Source organism: Cyclopterus lumpus, chromosome 5 (assembly GCF_009769545.1).
Source record: "Cyclopterus lumpus isolate fCycLum1 chromosome 5, fCycLum1.pri, whole genome shotgun sequence".
Lineage (NCBI taxonomy): Eukaryota > Metazoa > Chordata > Actinopteri > Perciformes > Cyclopteridae > Cyclopterus > Cyclopterus lumpus.
Genome location: NC_046970.1, coordinates 5,242,917 through 5,258,973, shown reverse-complemented (window position 1 = coordinate 5,258,973; position 16,057 = coordinate 5,242,917). Strand labels below are relative to the sequence as shown.

The following is a 16,057-nucleotide window of genomic DNA, read 5'->3' as shown; positions in this document are numbered from 1 at the left end:
CAGAGAACCATAATTACACCTTCCATGGGAGGGTTCGGGGAGAGAAATACTGGGGCTGTGCCCATTAATGCTTCAGTGTAACAGCACACCCTGCTAAGTCAACAGGTCCCTGCCATGTGACAACAACTACGGCGAGTCTAATGAAAGAGACTCGGCAAGAAACGCTTGATTGAGACACTAAGACACATTGAGGTTAAGAAAAAACTCTAAAAAAGTTGTATATTTCTGTTCTGAAAGTACTTCATAAAATGCTTGTGATGATCTTTCAACAGATTAAAAGAGTTGGTAAATAAACATCATAAAGTTAAGAAAGTCCGTTTTTTTCTTCTTCAATGTGAAATTAAAGGTACAGTTTTGACACTTGGGAAATGGTAGTTTACTTTAATAGTACACTGCCCTACTGAATAGATGATATAATCAAAAGGGAACATTCTACATTATGTTATGCTGTGTGTAGGTATTTTTTCACTTTCCCCTTTAAACCTTGTTTAAGATCGAGCTGTTGTATAACCAGATAACGAATCACTCCACTATTGATAGTGACGTACTGTATTTGCTCTTCTAGCTACAGCCTTGACTGCACGCAGCACATACTGATACTCCAATATATTTTCCCATCCGTCTTCCTCGTTCTCCTAACTGACATGGGAACCAGGGTCTTCCTTACACCTATTTACAGTCTGGATGGATCATTAACCAGCTAACCAGAGGCACGGTGATGGAAGCTGTGCTTTCAATTAGCAAATATATCTACAACAGTGCTCTATCCTAAATACCTCAACAAGAACTTAAAGCCAATAACTTTAAAGGATTTTTTATTTTTCTTATTATTACATGTCAATGTAAGAAAACAATGTCAAGTTTTTTTTTTTATAAAGTCCCGACCCCAAGTTAGTCCCAGAGGGCTTTACATGTTGCACAACCTATGAAATCGTGTATCCTTAGTTTCTTAACATAGATGAGGAAAAAAAGAAAGAGGTCAGCCTACCTTTCTCGGCTTCAGTTTATCTTGCAGATCGTACTGGCCGATGCCTTTGTAGCTGACTCCCAGCCACCACGGTAGTCCTTGCTTGTCCTGCATGAAAGCACACGCACACATCACACCACCACTCATTAGAGGTAGCTTTATTGCGGAGAGTTTGAAAAAGAAAGAAAAGGCCTGTTACAAAAGCAATTATCCTATTAGGTTCACAGCAATAGCAACAGAAGAAGAGATCAAATACATTGAAGGCCTTCAAATCTCTGCAAGCCTGACTGAGTAATTTTAACGCCACTGTTTGATCTCTTCAGACACCTTGATTTAATACGGCTTGGTTGGGAAAGTCAGAGGAAGCAAGTAAAAGTAAGCAAGGTTGGAGGAATCACGTAAAACACGCTAACTAAATGTGCTACAGTGGTTTACTGGATTTGTTATTTTTAAATTATTCAAGGTGCAATTCTGTACTAAGCCAGTTTGTATTGTTCTATCCCACCCAAGCAGGTAGAGTCCTGTATGGTACTGCAGTAAAATACATGTGTTACTGCTTTAGATGCAGCACAGATTTTTTAAAGTAAAACGCCTTATAATCAAAGCTTTAAGCTCAATGCTAAACATTTAATAAAGTTCAGATTGTTGTGTTAGCTTGGATGCAGAAATAAATGAAGACGGCATGTTGACAGAAGCTTATTCAGAGGTTAAGCTGCTTCATTACTCGGGGCACCACTGTTACCTTCACTGGGTAATAATGGACTCCGTATGTCGGTAGGGACTCCACCAGGGCCAGATACCTTCAGAGAAGAAGGGAACAGGTTAATGGGAATTCCACCATTTGCACTTCATCACTGTCAACCAGTGTCTGTTTAACAACAGACTGAGTGCGATTTAAGCTACAGTCATTGAGAAGACACAGTCATTTGTAGTGGCAAGCTGATCGATTTGTTTCAGGTCCGTGACAGAGAGAGGGAGAGTCCATTGATCAGTTCAAGGGCACAAATCATCCCAGCGTGACTGACCCAGGGTTGCTCTGAGGGGAAAAAGAAGAAAAGCAATGCGAAGGACCGACATCCTCCCAAGGCTGGCTGGGTGCCTAGTCGAAGAGCACCTCTTCTAATTAATGACACATTCTGGCGGGGTGACAGCCACCTCTTACAACAACAGCCACCCCGGTTAAAGAGGAAGGCCTGGAGTAGGTGCTGGAGAACTGGGGCATCAGAAGCAGTAGTGCATGACTTTTGGGCAACACAGGTTAATCATAAAAATATATGTATATACAGTATGGAATTGTTTTTAACTTACTGCACAATGGCTTGCCCTCTGGTCAGTCCCTTCAGTTTCTTGTAATGTTCAATCACTTTGTCCTCACTGCAAATGGATAGATAAAAAATATAATGAATAATCCATCAAGTATTGCCCATTCCAGCGGCAGAGGGATTGTGGGAAGGCTCTTTCTTTGACACACATTCTGTCTGCTCATGCAGAAAATGCAGTCTGGTCTTCTGGCCCGCTGATGGCTCTCACCTCTCCTGCAAATGCATTTACTCGCCACTGTAATCATCCCTTTTAACAGCATAGCGAGACTGCAAACCAACTGCGGCTTAACAGAGAGAGAGAGAGAGAGAGAGAGAGAGAAAGAGAACAGACGTGTGCATGTGCTCATCCGTGCACCAAAAGACTATGATTTTAATTTGGATATTAAACTGAATGTAGCCGCCTCAGAGGCAGCAGCATCAGCCTCGGATGACCGTTTAGCCAGATGAAGAGGGGACAAGCAGAGGAAAAACAAAACCCAGCAGAGTGTGGATTGAAGAGACAGACAGCAATCCTTTAGATAGCCAGTGGCTTTTTTAGCACCTCCCTGTGCACTTGCAGGGGCTAATGGGCAAACGTAATTAACACAACCCAGGCATTAATTAGTCACCCCATCAGAGGCAAAACCATCTGCCAAGTACCGGACCATTCTGTTGACACAGTTCCCCTCAAAACTGCTATTCTGGGTGAAATTACTGCTTTGTGCATCCACGTGGTACCGACCATCAAGGTTATTTGACATCTGAATTGTAAGTGTATCTTGTGGAGAAAGGGCTGAACTTACCAGTAATTGAGAGACGGGTGCTCCCTTAATACTCTGGTGGGCAGAACTGGGAGCTGCTTCAGGTCTGATCTGGCAGTCTCCGCACTGACAAAAGAACAAAAAAAACATCATGTACACAAGCAAAATAAAGAGCAGCAAATGTATTCATTCACAAGAAAAAGAGAGTAATTCATTGTTACTCATCTATGCTTTAGCTGGGTGAGACACAACATAGCACCTTAACTACATTGATTGATGAGAGACAGGTGATCATGGTCTAATTACTAACTCCGCAATACACAATACTCTCTACATTATCCTATTAGGGGCTGAACTGAGTGCTTCAGACCAGCATGTGGACCATAAGGAAAGTGCAGGTAGCCGTTTACACAAGACTCTCAACTCAGTTTAAAAAGGTGCAAACCTTTAAAAAAGGTGCAGTGTCAGGATATTGTTTTCATCTTTCTTATAAATAGTAGCACTACTTGCCAAGACTAAACTTGAGCTTCACTCATGTCTTGCCAGACTTGACATATAAAAGCGCATGGAGGGCCTTTAAATCACAGGGAGTCTTTTAAAGAAAAAAAAAGGGGGCCTGGCAAGGTATCTTTTCAAAAATATCAAAGCCATTTCAGGTTCTCGGCAGTGATGCACTGCACACGGCTATTCTTTGTACTTGTAGGTAAACTACTTTATATTGATTCACACAATGACGAATGCAACGGGTCCAATTGGTCTCACACATAAACTCTGCCAAAAATGCTTCAAGTCGTAAACAGAAAAACTGTCCATCCTATCTGTTCAGACAAATTGTGGTGTTTGTCACTGTCAAGGCCCTCGATAGTGAACTATGGGTGACTTGAACATCATGTAGGAAGGAGTACTGGATTTACAGTTTCTGCTGGACAAAAAGGGCTCTGGCTTGGCGGGCCAGTCCACTGGAGTCCTGAACAAAAGCCATTCACAAGCACTTGGCAGCCTCTCCCTGTGTTGAAAAGCATTGTATTAGCCCCTCTGAGATGAAACTCAAACGTTTAGTTCAGACTATACCTGAGAAAAACTCTTGGAACATCCTCAGGTATTCAACCAGCTATAACAACAACGTAACAATATAAAGTATTGGATGTGTTAAGGCCAATGGCCATTTGACCTTGAACAAAGACCTTAAGTCCTGTTCTTTAAAGATAAATGGAATTTAACAGCCGCTGACATGGTAGGACAGAACCATAACGATCCAGTTATGTGAAGCTGCTTACTAAACAAAAACAGGTATGAGCCGCTGTAAGGGCAGAGGCATTTGAATCACTCTTCCCTGTAGCTACCTCTCCTAGGTTGACTGGGTTTTGCTGCTGCGGCACTTTGCCGCGCGTTTGATGGCGTACGTTTTATGGCGAGGCTGGGGCCTGGCGTTGTCTAGGTGATCTACTCCACAGCCACGCTGCCGCGTCAGCAATCTGGAATTCATTACTACGTCTGTTATCTCCCCACAGCCTGCAGCGCGGGGGCAATTCCTACACCCGGCCCAGCGTGGGGAGAGATAATACTCATGTGTCAGCTTTTCCACGGGGCTGAGACGTGGTGACTGTGGAGGGAGCACAATGAGAGAGCCTGTTGCTGTGAATGAACCACTAACTACAGGCTACACCTGCAAATAGAACAGAGGACTAAAACTGTCTGGTTGTAATATTGGTTGATGTGGGAAACATTTGAACACTTACTGGCTTTGTGCTGATAGCAGTTGATTTAAAATTAGAAAAGTGAATTCATAGTGGCAAAGACAATGTGTCAAGCTCACTTTTGAAGTTGATTACAATTACATGAATAAAAATCCCTGCTTGGTTACCCTTAGAACATAATTATAGACATCAATCAATTCACTGATTTCCTACGTTTTCCACAATCTCTTTCATCAACTTTCAGCGAGGAGTTGTAACTTGGATAAAACCAGCAGGTGGGGCGAGTCAGTACTATTAGACGCAACACTGACTGACCGAGGGGAATTCTGATACAATAGGATAGGATATTACTTTATTCATCCCCAGGGGGAAATGTTGTACAAGTACAATGTTAAACCTGATTGCACATTTATTCAATGCACAGCGGGGGGTTTGCCCACACCACCACAATAACAGTGAGTCCTCCTGACGCCAAGTTGTCTACCATTGGACAGTGGGTCTTGGATCATCCCTCTTAAGGAAGCTGACTGGAGGAGGAGGGAGGTCTCCCTAACTCCTCCACAGCTAATCTCACTGCTCCAGGGCCCTTTGCTGATACAGTGTAGAGGAGACACGTGTATATTATATGCTTTATGAGGAGATTTACTGGGCGTAGTTAAAAGGACATTACAGACAGGAATGAGAAATACTGCCACAGGACAGCGGGGGATGCATTGCTGCGATAATGCTGTTCGATTTTGGGGCCAGTGTTACATTCAAGTAAGAGCTGTTTGAGAAAAACTTCATTGAAAAGCCCAACATCTACAAACCATAATCAAAATGCGCAGGGGGAAAGTAGTATCTGTGCAAATAAAAGAAAAAACAGCTTGATTTGTCTACACTCCCATCCCCGCTGATTCTACCAGATTTGTTGGCAGGTTGTCTTTTATTGTGCTTTCAGAGTCAGTACAAAGAATAGCCCATCCCCACACCCACATGAGCTGAAAGTTCAGACTGTACACTACACTTCAGGGCGAAGCTTTAAATCAAAACACCCAGGCATAAAACTGTACAAAAGCTGCAATGAACAACAACTAACATGTATCAGATCAATCATATCTGTAAATAATTAGATCGCTCAATGAGCACAAGCAAACGAAGACGGGTTTGTTGGGGGAGGCGGGGGCACGTGTTCAAACACGTGTTCAAACTGCATTTTCTACAATGCATGTATGACCATTCAAACCATACACATGCAACAGAGCACAATCTTTGTGTCCACATAATGGACTGGGAATCCTTTAGAGGCAGAGCACTGTGCCGCTTCAACCTGCTCAGTCAGTCACTGACTCAGACAGAGCAGTGTTTACTAATCACAGCTAATGCCCTTCACTCCTACGGCATGCAAAAAAAGCGCAACATACCTTATCAGCAGGTCAAGCCTTTGAGAGCACGGCCCACAATGAAAACATTATCTCCACTAGTGCAGAGATTAGCAAGGCTTTGTACAGATTCTCCCACCAGTATCGGCCAAATCGTGTACATGTATTTTTATTTATTTTTTTACAAGTGTCACACATGCTATGTTTGGGAGTACATGTGACATTTACTAAGACTTTACAACACGTCTGAAAAGCTGAGCCTTTGTAGGGCTTTGTTGAAAGTGTAAACACAATGCAGCCGTCTTGATAGTCAACAGTGTGACAAGAGAACAAGAGTGTTTAGATTTTAAAAGGCAATGTTTGGACCATGTGTGTGGCAGCGAGCCAGCAAGGGGGGGGGGGGGGGGGGGGGGTTACAGTTCAATGTTTCATGAACACTTCAAGGGAATTATTAACTCAAGGGAAGTACAGTGTGAAAAACATAAAATCTGACGGAGTCCAGTTGAACATTAACTGGCTGTACAGTCATCATGTGTGGACTGAGCACTGCCCGAACAACTTGACAAATCAGAACCTGCAGCAAAGGAACAAACTACCTAAAGAGTGCAGAGTTTGCATTCAACTGCACGAGTTTACAAAAAAAAGGTGTATGGCTGGCAAAAATTATTTAAAAGAAATGTATTACAATGTTATTACAGCTAATCTAGCTGTCTGTCTGAACATGTTTGAAATGACACGACAACTTGAAAACAAATTTGGGGTAACATTCCACCTTTCTCCCATTTATCTCTAAAATAAATCGGTTTTAGGTTTTAATGTTGATAACTTCTTACCTGCTGTATTCTCCCTTGGCCTCCTAAAAAGAGAAATACTGGGGTTAGTGAAAGCACTGTGAGAAAATGCAAGACTTAACTAACGTTAAATGACCCAATGAGTTAAGTGTTATGCTAATGTTAGCTAACGTCACCCCTGGCACAAACCGCAACAAGGGGTTAACGTAACAGACATTTAATTTGAACACGTTTTTATTTATCTAACAACTAAAGATAACGCCGCCTCGAAGCACACGTGTATTATAGAAGCGAATATAAATGTGAAACAGCTAATTTCTTAAACAATTGCCGCGACCAAATTGGGAGGACAACTGTTTTCAAATGTTGCGTGCCCCGACCGTCTTCATTCACGTTAGGGGGGGGGGGGGTGACAGACAAAATATCGGTGTCGGGAAGTCTGCGACGAACTCTTTCTTACCTGCAATGCGAATGCGGCTAACTTGAAAACATGTTCACTCTCCACTTCGATGGTCTCCTGTTGTAAAATAAAATAAAAATGAACGTCGTCTTTTAGAACTAACACACACACACACACACACACACACAAAGTGCAGTCTTGTCCGAGACACTTGACTTGAGAGGAAATCTTCCCGTCCCGTACCTCTCCGTCCCACCGTTACCGACCGAACCAATGCCGCAGAGACAATACGGTGTGTGAAACTGTCCGTGAAGTGGGCTTACTCCCATTTTTCGGCGCCCGAGTTAGCGTTACACTTTCTGCATGCGACAAAACACACGGTGGTGGATTAAAAAAAAAAGAAGGCTAGATAAAGGTCCTGCCTGAAGAGAGAGCCCCCTCGGTGAAGTGGTACAGTCCGAAAGCAGGTTCAACAGTCTCCGGCTCCCATGGTGACCAGTCTGCTCTGCTCTCCCCGCGAAAAAAACTGCACTGCAACGTCTGAACATATGCTGCATTCATGTGCATCTCGTATGGTTCAAAACCCTCCTGTATGCGCCTATAACAACTAGGTTAGGTTACCTGCCTACATCGCATTATTTACAGGGAACTCCAGTAATCAGTGGCACTGCTACAACTCTCACGTGAATGATTTAATTTAGCTTTTGCACTCAATTAGATACCCAATCTATTTTAAACAAATTGCCCTCAAACAACAAAACCTCATCTTATCTAAATGGCAACCTGAACAACTATTTGCTACGCTGTGACTATAGTGTCGGGTATTCTAAATGCAATGCCCAACACCTAACGTTACATTAAACGATACCATATTGCTTGTATGACAGTGAACAATGAACTTTACATACAACAGTAATTTATCCAACTGCATTGAACGCAGCATACAGGATAACCGTTTGAGATCTAACGGCAGTCTCAGATCTTCAAGAGGTTTTCAAAATGTAAATGTTGTGAGGTTAAAGATACTTTCCTCAATAAATAGCATGCTGTGAATCAAATACTGCATTATAAACGTTATGTATGCACAATAATTCAGTATAAAGATAAAAGAGGCCAGATTAGGCAATGAAGTCGGGAAAATATAAGCTGTACGAGATGAACAGTATATATTTAGTCTAAAAGTTGTGTATAATAATAATAATTGTATGAACAACAATTAGCAAGATATTGATCCTCTGACCCTCAACCCCCAGCAGAAAGAACTCTTAATGAGTCGATGGTAAATAAAAAATGATGGCAGATCAATAGTTGGACATCTTCTCATAAGGCAACCAACGATTGTGTTCTATGATCTGGAACTCAAGGGCATGCCAAATTCGGTTAAAAGGGTATAAAAAGATATATAAGTTAGTCAATGAGAGTTTAAAAACACTTACATTAAACACGAAAGATTTAGCGTTCAGGAAGAACAGCTCCACTGTCGTGTTGTCTTTCAAGAAGGTGATCTTCTCAATATAAAACCTGTGAAGAGTGTTTTCGGGTCAGCGAGGTTCACTTTAAATAAGAATGTCAATGCATTGTATTCACAGACTTCATCATGTCAAATGCAGTTCAGCATCAATCCCACATCAAGACGGTGTAAAACTGTGTTCCATCACTGCCACCTGCTGGTCAGGACGAGCCCTTGAGGCCACGAATCTCTCATATTAGGCCTTTACTACTCACAACTCAATCTAATATATGTAAAACATTGAGATTTCCAATCCTCAGTTTAGGCTGACGTTTCCAATAAAGCAGTATTCCACATTGGCAAGTTTCTGCAGCGAGAGCACTGACCTCACTAGGAACTTGAGCTCCAAAGGCCCCGAAGTCTTGGAGAAGTCATGATCCAGGACTTTACGATCCAGCTGGAGCCAGTTACTCTGGCCACTGGTCAGGGGAATAGAAGCACAAATCATGTGTTGCAATACTGCAAATGTAAGTTTCCTCTCTTTTTTTGTCCTCTCTTAAGGCGTTGGATCGGTTCTAAATCAACCAACCCCTTTGATTAAAAGAAGATGTGATAAAACCAAGCGCTCACGCTCCTTGGACATTGCACTTTCGAATACCAATAATGTTAGGGAAGTGCACTTACGTGTCATCTATAAAGGACAACCCAAAGTATTCTTTCTCCTTCAGGTTAAAATGGGAGGCCACCAGATCCAACAGCTCGCGGGACAACAGCTTGGGCTGGAAGGTTTGGATTAAAACACAGGAGTTCAGTATAGGTTTGGTTGCTAAAAAAGTAAACAGGTATGGCATGAGATGGAAAACAAGTGCACGTGTGACAACGACAAAATAGAATGGACAATAAATAAAATCCAACACGATTTTCAGTGCATCAACAACATCTTGCATGGTGGCCAGCAGTGGAAGTGTCCTCTACCTGAACCAGCAGCTCCAGCTTCCTGCCATCGAGGAGGTGCACCTGACACAGACGGCCCTCGGTCATCTAGAAGACGGACAGACGGACAACGTTAGACAATTCCTGCAAAGCACGCTGTCTCCACCTCCACCTCTCCACTCAAAGCCGTGCATGCTATTCTAGCCCAGAGAATAAAGTGACTTTTGTGCTGAATGAATGAATGAGAGGATCCGTTAAGTGTCCATATGGGACCCACGCTTCAAAACATCAAGGTCATTGCCAACATCATCATCCTTATTTGTGAAAGGAAAGAAAGAAATAAACAAGTGCAGTGGTGAAGTTCGGCCATAAATCATCTCTTTATAGGAGCACCGTGAGTCATAAACAAAGACTCTGAGCTTCTTCTGTCGTTAAGGCTCCACACATGCTATTGTCTTTCTCGCCCACATGTCCTTCCTCTGCAACAGCGCCGATTTAATGAAAATCCCTGAAATGTCAACATCCAGCGTGCTCCTCTGCCGGTAAGAAACGAAACCGAAAGACAATGAAGTCCTGGAGTGCAGGGGTTTAATTGAATTCCCTCTGCATTGTTCAAGATGAATGGCTCCAGGATTCATTCCATTGCAGTCAGCAACCGCCTTTCACCGCAGGACAAGGGAGACATATTATTGTGCTGATGGATATTAGTCAAGCCATAATTCAGCGTGCGAAGGTGTTGCCAACAATCCAGGCTGGTGTTTCACAATACTTTAATTCCTTTATACAAATTGTAGAGCGTGGTGTTTATATAATCCGTTTCAGTGCTGTGGGGTGAAATGTAATCTCAATAATACCGTGAACCGTTTAAGAAATCATGTGTAATGTAGCATTGGGGATTTTTTTCTTCTTCTCTAAACCCATTTTACCCACCTCTTTATTTGCATTAGTTCTTCAATCCATCCTTCTTCTGTAGGTCAAATTAAATTCAGTACCAAAGCATTCTTAAGTCAAAGGAAATGTTCGACATGCGGCTAAAGTTGCCGTTAGCCACCATAAACTACAGGTCATGCCAGACCAAATAAGGCCCTGTTGATTTGAGTACGGGTGGGTTTTGCTGCTTTTCATTTGTGTTATGTCCACTCTCAAAAGTGATAGTATGACAAGCTTGAGGTAATGTACCACATCTTTTGTTGAATACCATATCAGTCAGTGGCAAACGTCTAATCTAATACAACATAATAAATACAGATACTTAAAGCCACTATATGAATATTTATATCATTGACTCTGGCGCCCCCCAGTGGCAGACAGCAGTGGGGCTAAAAGCACAATCTTCACCAGTAATTTGCTTATTGTATTTTTTTACACAAACAAAAACTCTTATTCCCTTAGAAAGTTATCGAAAACGCTGTAAGACCCAATTCTAGACATAGCAATGATGTGTTAGAATAGGCTTTTTAGTAGATGACAGATTAGCACAAAGTTTGCTCACGCAATAAAAAAGGTGCAAGATTACATCATTCTCCGCATCACAGAGTAGTTTACAGTCCGATCTCTGTGAAACTGAGCAGAACCCAAATGGTTGTTGATGCCAAAATTGTGTTTGTTTCTGTGACTTCAGAGAAAAACATGTGGCATCCAACTGCTTGGCAACGTCCGGCGTGACCTCAGGGGCGGCAACGCGCCTCCTAAGCCTCACTCCGTTACGAGGACACATTGTTCTCTCTGCGCCACAATAAAGCATGACGTTTCACTTTTATACTGCGAGAGCTACTTTTCCACTTAGTGGTTTTTTTTCAGCACCCCCGAACCACAGCCTAATTTATGGATTCCGTGGGAAGAGCTGTGCTACTCAACAAAAGTTGTTTTTTTTATTTGCAGCCACGCCGACCTGCTGCTGTGCTAACTTTTGCTCTGATGCCCCAACATATATTTCAGCACTGTGCCCACTGCGTCTACTGTGGGCTGTGTTAAGCTTCGTATCTCATAGGTCCAGAAGAGGCAAGAATCTTAAAAATAATAAATAATAATATAAATAAACTGCTCAAGCCAACCTCAGTGAAAAGCACACCTTCAATTGTCTTGATTGGGGAAAATAAATTGTGTTACATCGTTTAATCTGGGATTAATCACTATAGTGGCCCTTCCATTGTTGTGGCTGTCCCATGGCACAATCTTTTACCATCTATCAATGCTGCATTGTTGAAGGGCAGTGACATCAAAACATAAATGGACAAAGGCCTGTAGTTATCAGTCTGACGTCAAGCTCATGACCATGGCCATCACATTTCAGATTCACCTTCAGTATCTGTGGACATGACTCCAAGTCTTCTCCCCCGAACACTCAAAGAATTCTTAAAACATGAAATGAACTCTTCAAAACAATCTGATGGGAATCCCCTGTAGCATATTAGGAGCACTGGCAAAGCCGCTATACTTTTCAAAGACACTTTTATCTACTTTTTTTCCCTTTTTTTCCTAGAACGGCTGACAGAGATCGCTGACCTCAGACCAGCCCAAGAGAGAGGACCTTCCCAGGTCCCACATGATGAAAACAAAAAGGTTGCGACTGTGTCAAGGAGGTCATCCCCCTTAAGCTCTGTCGTTACGGCCCCGATGGTTTCCCTCTTCACACGACCCCTCCAGCCACACTGACCTGCTCAGGCTGAGCCGGGCCGCCCTGCATTTCATACTGCTTTATACTTCTACTCAGCTGCATTTCAGAGGGGCATTTTGTACTTTCTAATACTACATTTATCTATAGATATAATTGATTGATTTCTTTTTTTTAAAACACGATTGGTTTAAAAGAGGTTACAATTCGCCCCAACTTCACCAACTACAATATGATGCCAATGCCATAACAGGCATGACCTTTACATTTTATTGGAGTCTTTTTTATTTATTTTATTTTATTTTGTGTGTAATTGTGAAAGGTAGAAAAGGGGAAACCGATTTAAGAGATGTGGTACTTCTTAGAACTCTTCTCAAGCAAGGCACTTGTAAAGGATATTATATGTGTGAGAAATTACTTGAATATTGTCATTGTCCTCAAGTGTGCACCATTTCAATATGTCTTGCTTATTGTATCTTTATTACTATGTCAATGTATTAGTAACTATAGTACCAAAAAAAACAAAAAAACAAGTGCAATCTTTTGCAAAACTCGTTGCAGTGCTGAAGACAATAGAAAGTGCAAAGAGGGGGAAGCTGAGCAATTTCAAGTTTACACAAGTAGCACGCGCACCGACGGTGTTCCGGTGCTGCGGCAACAACGCATTTCAAAGACAACTTGGACAAGTTCTCCTCCGCCAGACAGAGAGATCAAACGGCTGGTCGTGCTGCTTCTCTAATGACTGCCACATGTGCAGCGGGAGAGACCCTCGTTAAGTCCGGTCACTCACCGAGAGGCAGCCTGATGAGTGTCTTCACATGCACACAAACAAACACTAATGAGGAGCCAGATGAGGACGGGGGAAAGAAAAGAAAAGGAAAGTAGAAGGGGTGCAATGAGTGATTATAGAAATCTATCTGGGGCTCGCTAATTATGCTGTTAATAAAGCAATCATTTAGACCTACTATATTTAAACTTTTTTTCTACAGAAAGCATCCACGGTGCTGTCATACCTGGTAGCACTTTCCCATCCTGAACCAGGCTTCTAGTAAGCGTCGGCACGGCATCAGGCCACGAGTGTACCACCTCCTCAGGGTCTGATGCGCCAGGCTCCAGACGAGCTGGCTGCCCGACGCCACCCGGTCCTCCATCCCGCGTACGATGCGCACAGCCATGGTTGGCCAAACCTCGTTCCACCCGACTTGCCTCTCTACTGCCGACGGCTCGCCGTTAGGGAACCCGGACAAGAAGACGATCCTGCGCAGACCACTTTTGTGTTTCGCTTCGGAGCAACAAGCTTGAGAGGAGCCAGGGCGCGCGCGCGCGCGCACGCACGGATAGTCCACTATATATGTCTCCCCAGCTGACGTGATGTCAGTGAGAGTCGGCGCTCCGGAGAGCAGCAGCGAGCCTCGGACTCGGTCCTGGGCCCCGGTCCAAAAACACTGCCTCATAGTGAGGGGGAGTGCGTGGGGAGGGCAGGACGGAACCACAAGGCCCCTGCTGCACACGTTCCCGTCTGCCCCATAAACACAACAAACGCGACGCACTCAAGCTCGAAAGTCATAAACACTTTCCTCCGTTTCAAGTTTTTCTTTTTATTTATTTGTTTAGCACGCGTCTTCAAAACGGGCTGTGGGAAAGGTCTGACACTTTGTCTGGGGTGTGAGGGCAATTTCCCGAGGAGGCCAGACATCTCCACCCATTCTGCAGTGACACTCAAAAATAATTAGTCCTGTTTGGAACTGTTTAAAAAAAAAGAAAAAAACTACAAGTGAAACTGCAGGGTTGAAGAGACGTTAAGGGGAGGCTCTGATGTAAGAACGTGGACCAGACTTCCTTTTAACAGCTGCAATCAATAAGCAGATGTTGCACATGGGCCCCACACCTGACTCAGATAAACGAGTCAGAGGCCCAGTCCCAATGTCCCCCCTCAGGCCATAAACCCTGACTCCTCCAGAGACTTACTGACATCACCTCGTAGAGTGCAAGAGGCTGTACAGGCTTGACATGGTTTACATGTGAATGGAACAGCACTTTGCTGCAACATATCACGTTACCATGACACCATCCACAAATATTGGGGTATTGTGGGTATTTTGTACTTTTTACTCCCTTATTTGAACGTCTTCCAGGCCCGTTTCCTCACAAGATGAGAGGTCATTTTAAACAATCTATTTACTTGTTTTTGTCAAAACAGCATCAACGACAAAATGAAACGAGTGATGAATAAATAAATAAACATCCTCTGATTTCATGTGTTTTCATGTTCCATCTTTAATCCTTAATGTTTCTGAGTAAATGTAATATTACAGGCTGAACACCAATGTGCCCTCCTAATTCCACGTAGGCAAAGTCTGCATATAATGCTGACTGATGGTAAGGGTTCATAAAGGGCCCAAAATGTTTGAGATTCAATCTCAATCTCCACACTCATGGACTCACAGATTTACGCGCCCACGCAAAGTCCATGAGGGTTTAGCTCTGTCCCGCTGTCAAATCGTCGAGTGTTTGAGTCTCTCGCAGATATTATGAGCCCTTTATGAACCCTTTCCATAAGTCAGCACCAGATGCAGACTCTGCCCAAGGGAAATACCCACAATTCATAGCAATGTGACTTTAAACACAGTACCAGGGGAGTAAACAAAGACTACGGTCACATGGGTGTTCAGTCTGTTATATTACAATTACTCAGAAACATTAAGGATTAAAGATGGAACATCAAAACACATGAAATCAGAGGATATTTATGTATTTATTCACTCATTTCATTTTGTTATAGAGTGGTACCATGAGATGTTGCAGCAAAGTGCTTTCCCATCCAGATTTACACCATTTCAAACCATCACAGTCTCTCACACTCAACCATTTAACGGGTGACGTCAATGAGTCCTTGAGGGTTTAGGGTTTGAGGCCTTAGGAGGACATTGGGACTGGTCCTGAGAATCCTGAGACAAGCGATGCAGGGAGGAGAAGATAGAGATGCTCTTGGCGCAAACAATATCCTGCTGTCTTGTTTAATTGACCCCATTTTCCTTAGTCCCAGTGGTTTCATTGTCCCATAGGATGTAGACCCAATGTTAAACGAGCAGGCTGTTTTTTTTTTTTTTTTTTTAAATCAATAAATCCCGAAAAACACGGCAAGGACAGTAAATGAGTGACGCTTTCCGGCTCATCGACTGGTTATTGAGGAGGCAGTGGAGAGCTCCTCACACAGTGACACACTGTTCCGGTCGGTTCCAGAACTCTCCATTAGTGCTCAGTCACCCAACGCCATACACAAACAAATTATGAGCAAAAGTGAGGGCGCCCGCCGTGCGTCTAATTGCATCTGTGCATGCAGCAATGCATGCGAGCGTATGACTCTGGAAATGAGCGTATATCGGTTACCACGGCTGTGCAGGCAATGGACTGGCCCTACTGAGCAGTGGCAGCTGCAGGGACATTGGGTCTTAAATAAATATGACTAAAAGGGCATTGTGAGCAATGAACAAATCCATCCGGCCACGAACGGACCGTGTATGTGCTCCGGGAAGTGGCTGCGCTCGGCCAAGAAATAGTCCCGCAGGCGACCTCTTTGTTAACCTCTCGCTGTGCGTTTTGAATCGGCCTTCTTGTGAGTCCGGAATCTACTAGCAAAGTCCATTTTCACTTGCCTCGATATAAATAGTTTGAAAAGACAGATGTTAATTGTCTTGTTTTATTCACCTTGCTCTCAAACTCAGATACGTCGTTGGAGTTTTACCCACACCCTCACTAAACTCTTGTTTCCAGGGTAATTG

At 43.2% G+C, this 16,057-nt stretch overlaps 1 protein-coding gene across 4 annotated transcripts in view; it reads right to left on the bottom strand.

Moving 5' to 3' along the window:
• Nucleotides 1–16,057, bottom strand: part of LOC117730617 (FERM domain-containing protein 4B-like) — a 42,197-nt gene that overhangs the window by 12,426 nt on the left and 13,714 nt on the right. For 3 of the 4 annotated variants that reach the window (XM_034532437.1, XM_034532439.1, XM_034532438.1), the window contains exons 2-11: nucleotides 9,704–9,769; nucleotides 9,413–9,507; nucleotides 9,115–9,207; nucleotides 8,715–8,799; nucleotides 7,339–7,395; nucleotides 6,921–6,943; nucleotides 3,072–3,155; nucleotides 2,276–2,341; nucleotides 1,710–1,767; nucleotides 989–1,075 (exon numbers count right to left, since the gene is read on the bottom strand). In XM_034532437.1, the coding sequence (XP_034388328.1) occupies nucleotides 989–1,075; nucleotides 1,710–1,767; nucleotides 2,276–2,341; nucleotides 3,072–3,155; nucleotides 6,921–6,943; nucleotides 7,339–7,395; nucleotides 8,715–8,799; nucleotides 9,115–9,207; nucleotides 9,413–9,507; nucleotides 9,704–9,769 (714 nt within the window). Of the gene's footprint in view, nucleotides 1–988; nucleotides 1,076–1,709; nucleotides 1,768–2,275; nucleotides 2,342–3,071; nucleotides 3,156–6,920; nucleotides 6,944–7,338; nucleotides 7,396–7,700; nucleotides 7,844–8,714; nucleotides 8,800–9,114; nucleotides 9,208–9,412; nucleotides 9,508–9,703; nucleotides 9,770–16,057 lie in introns of those variants that run through there. The other variant, XM_034532440.1, reaches the window with a different exon arrangement.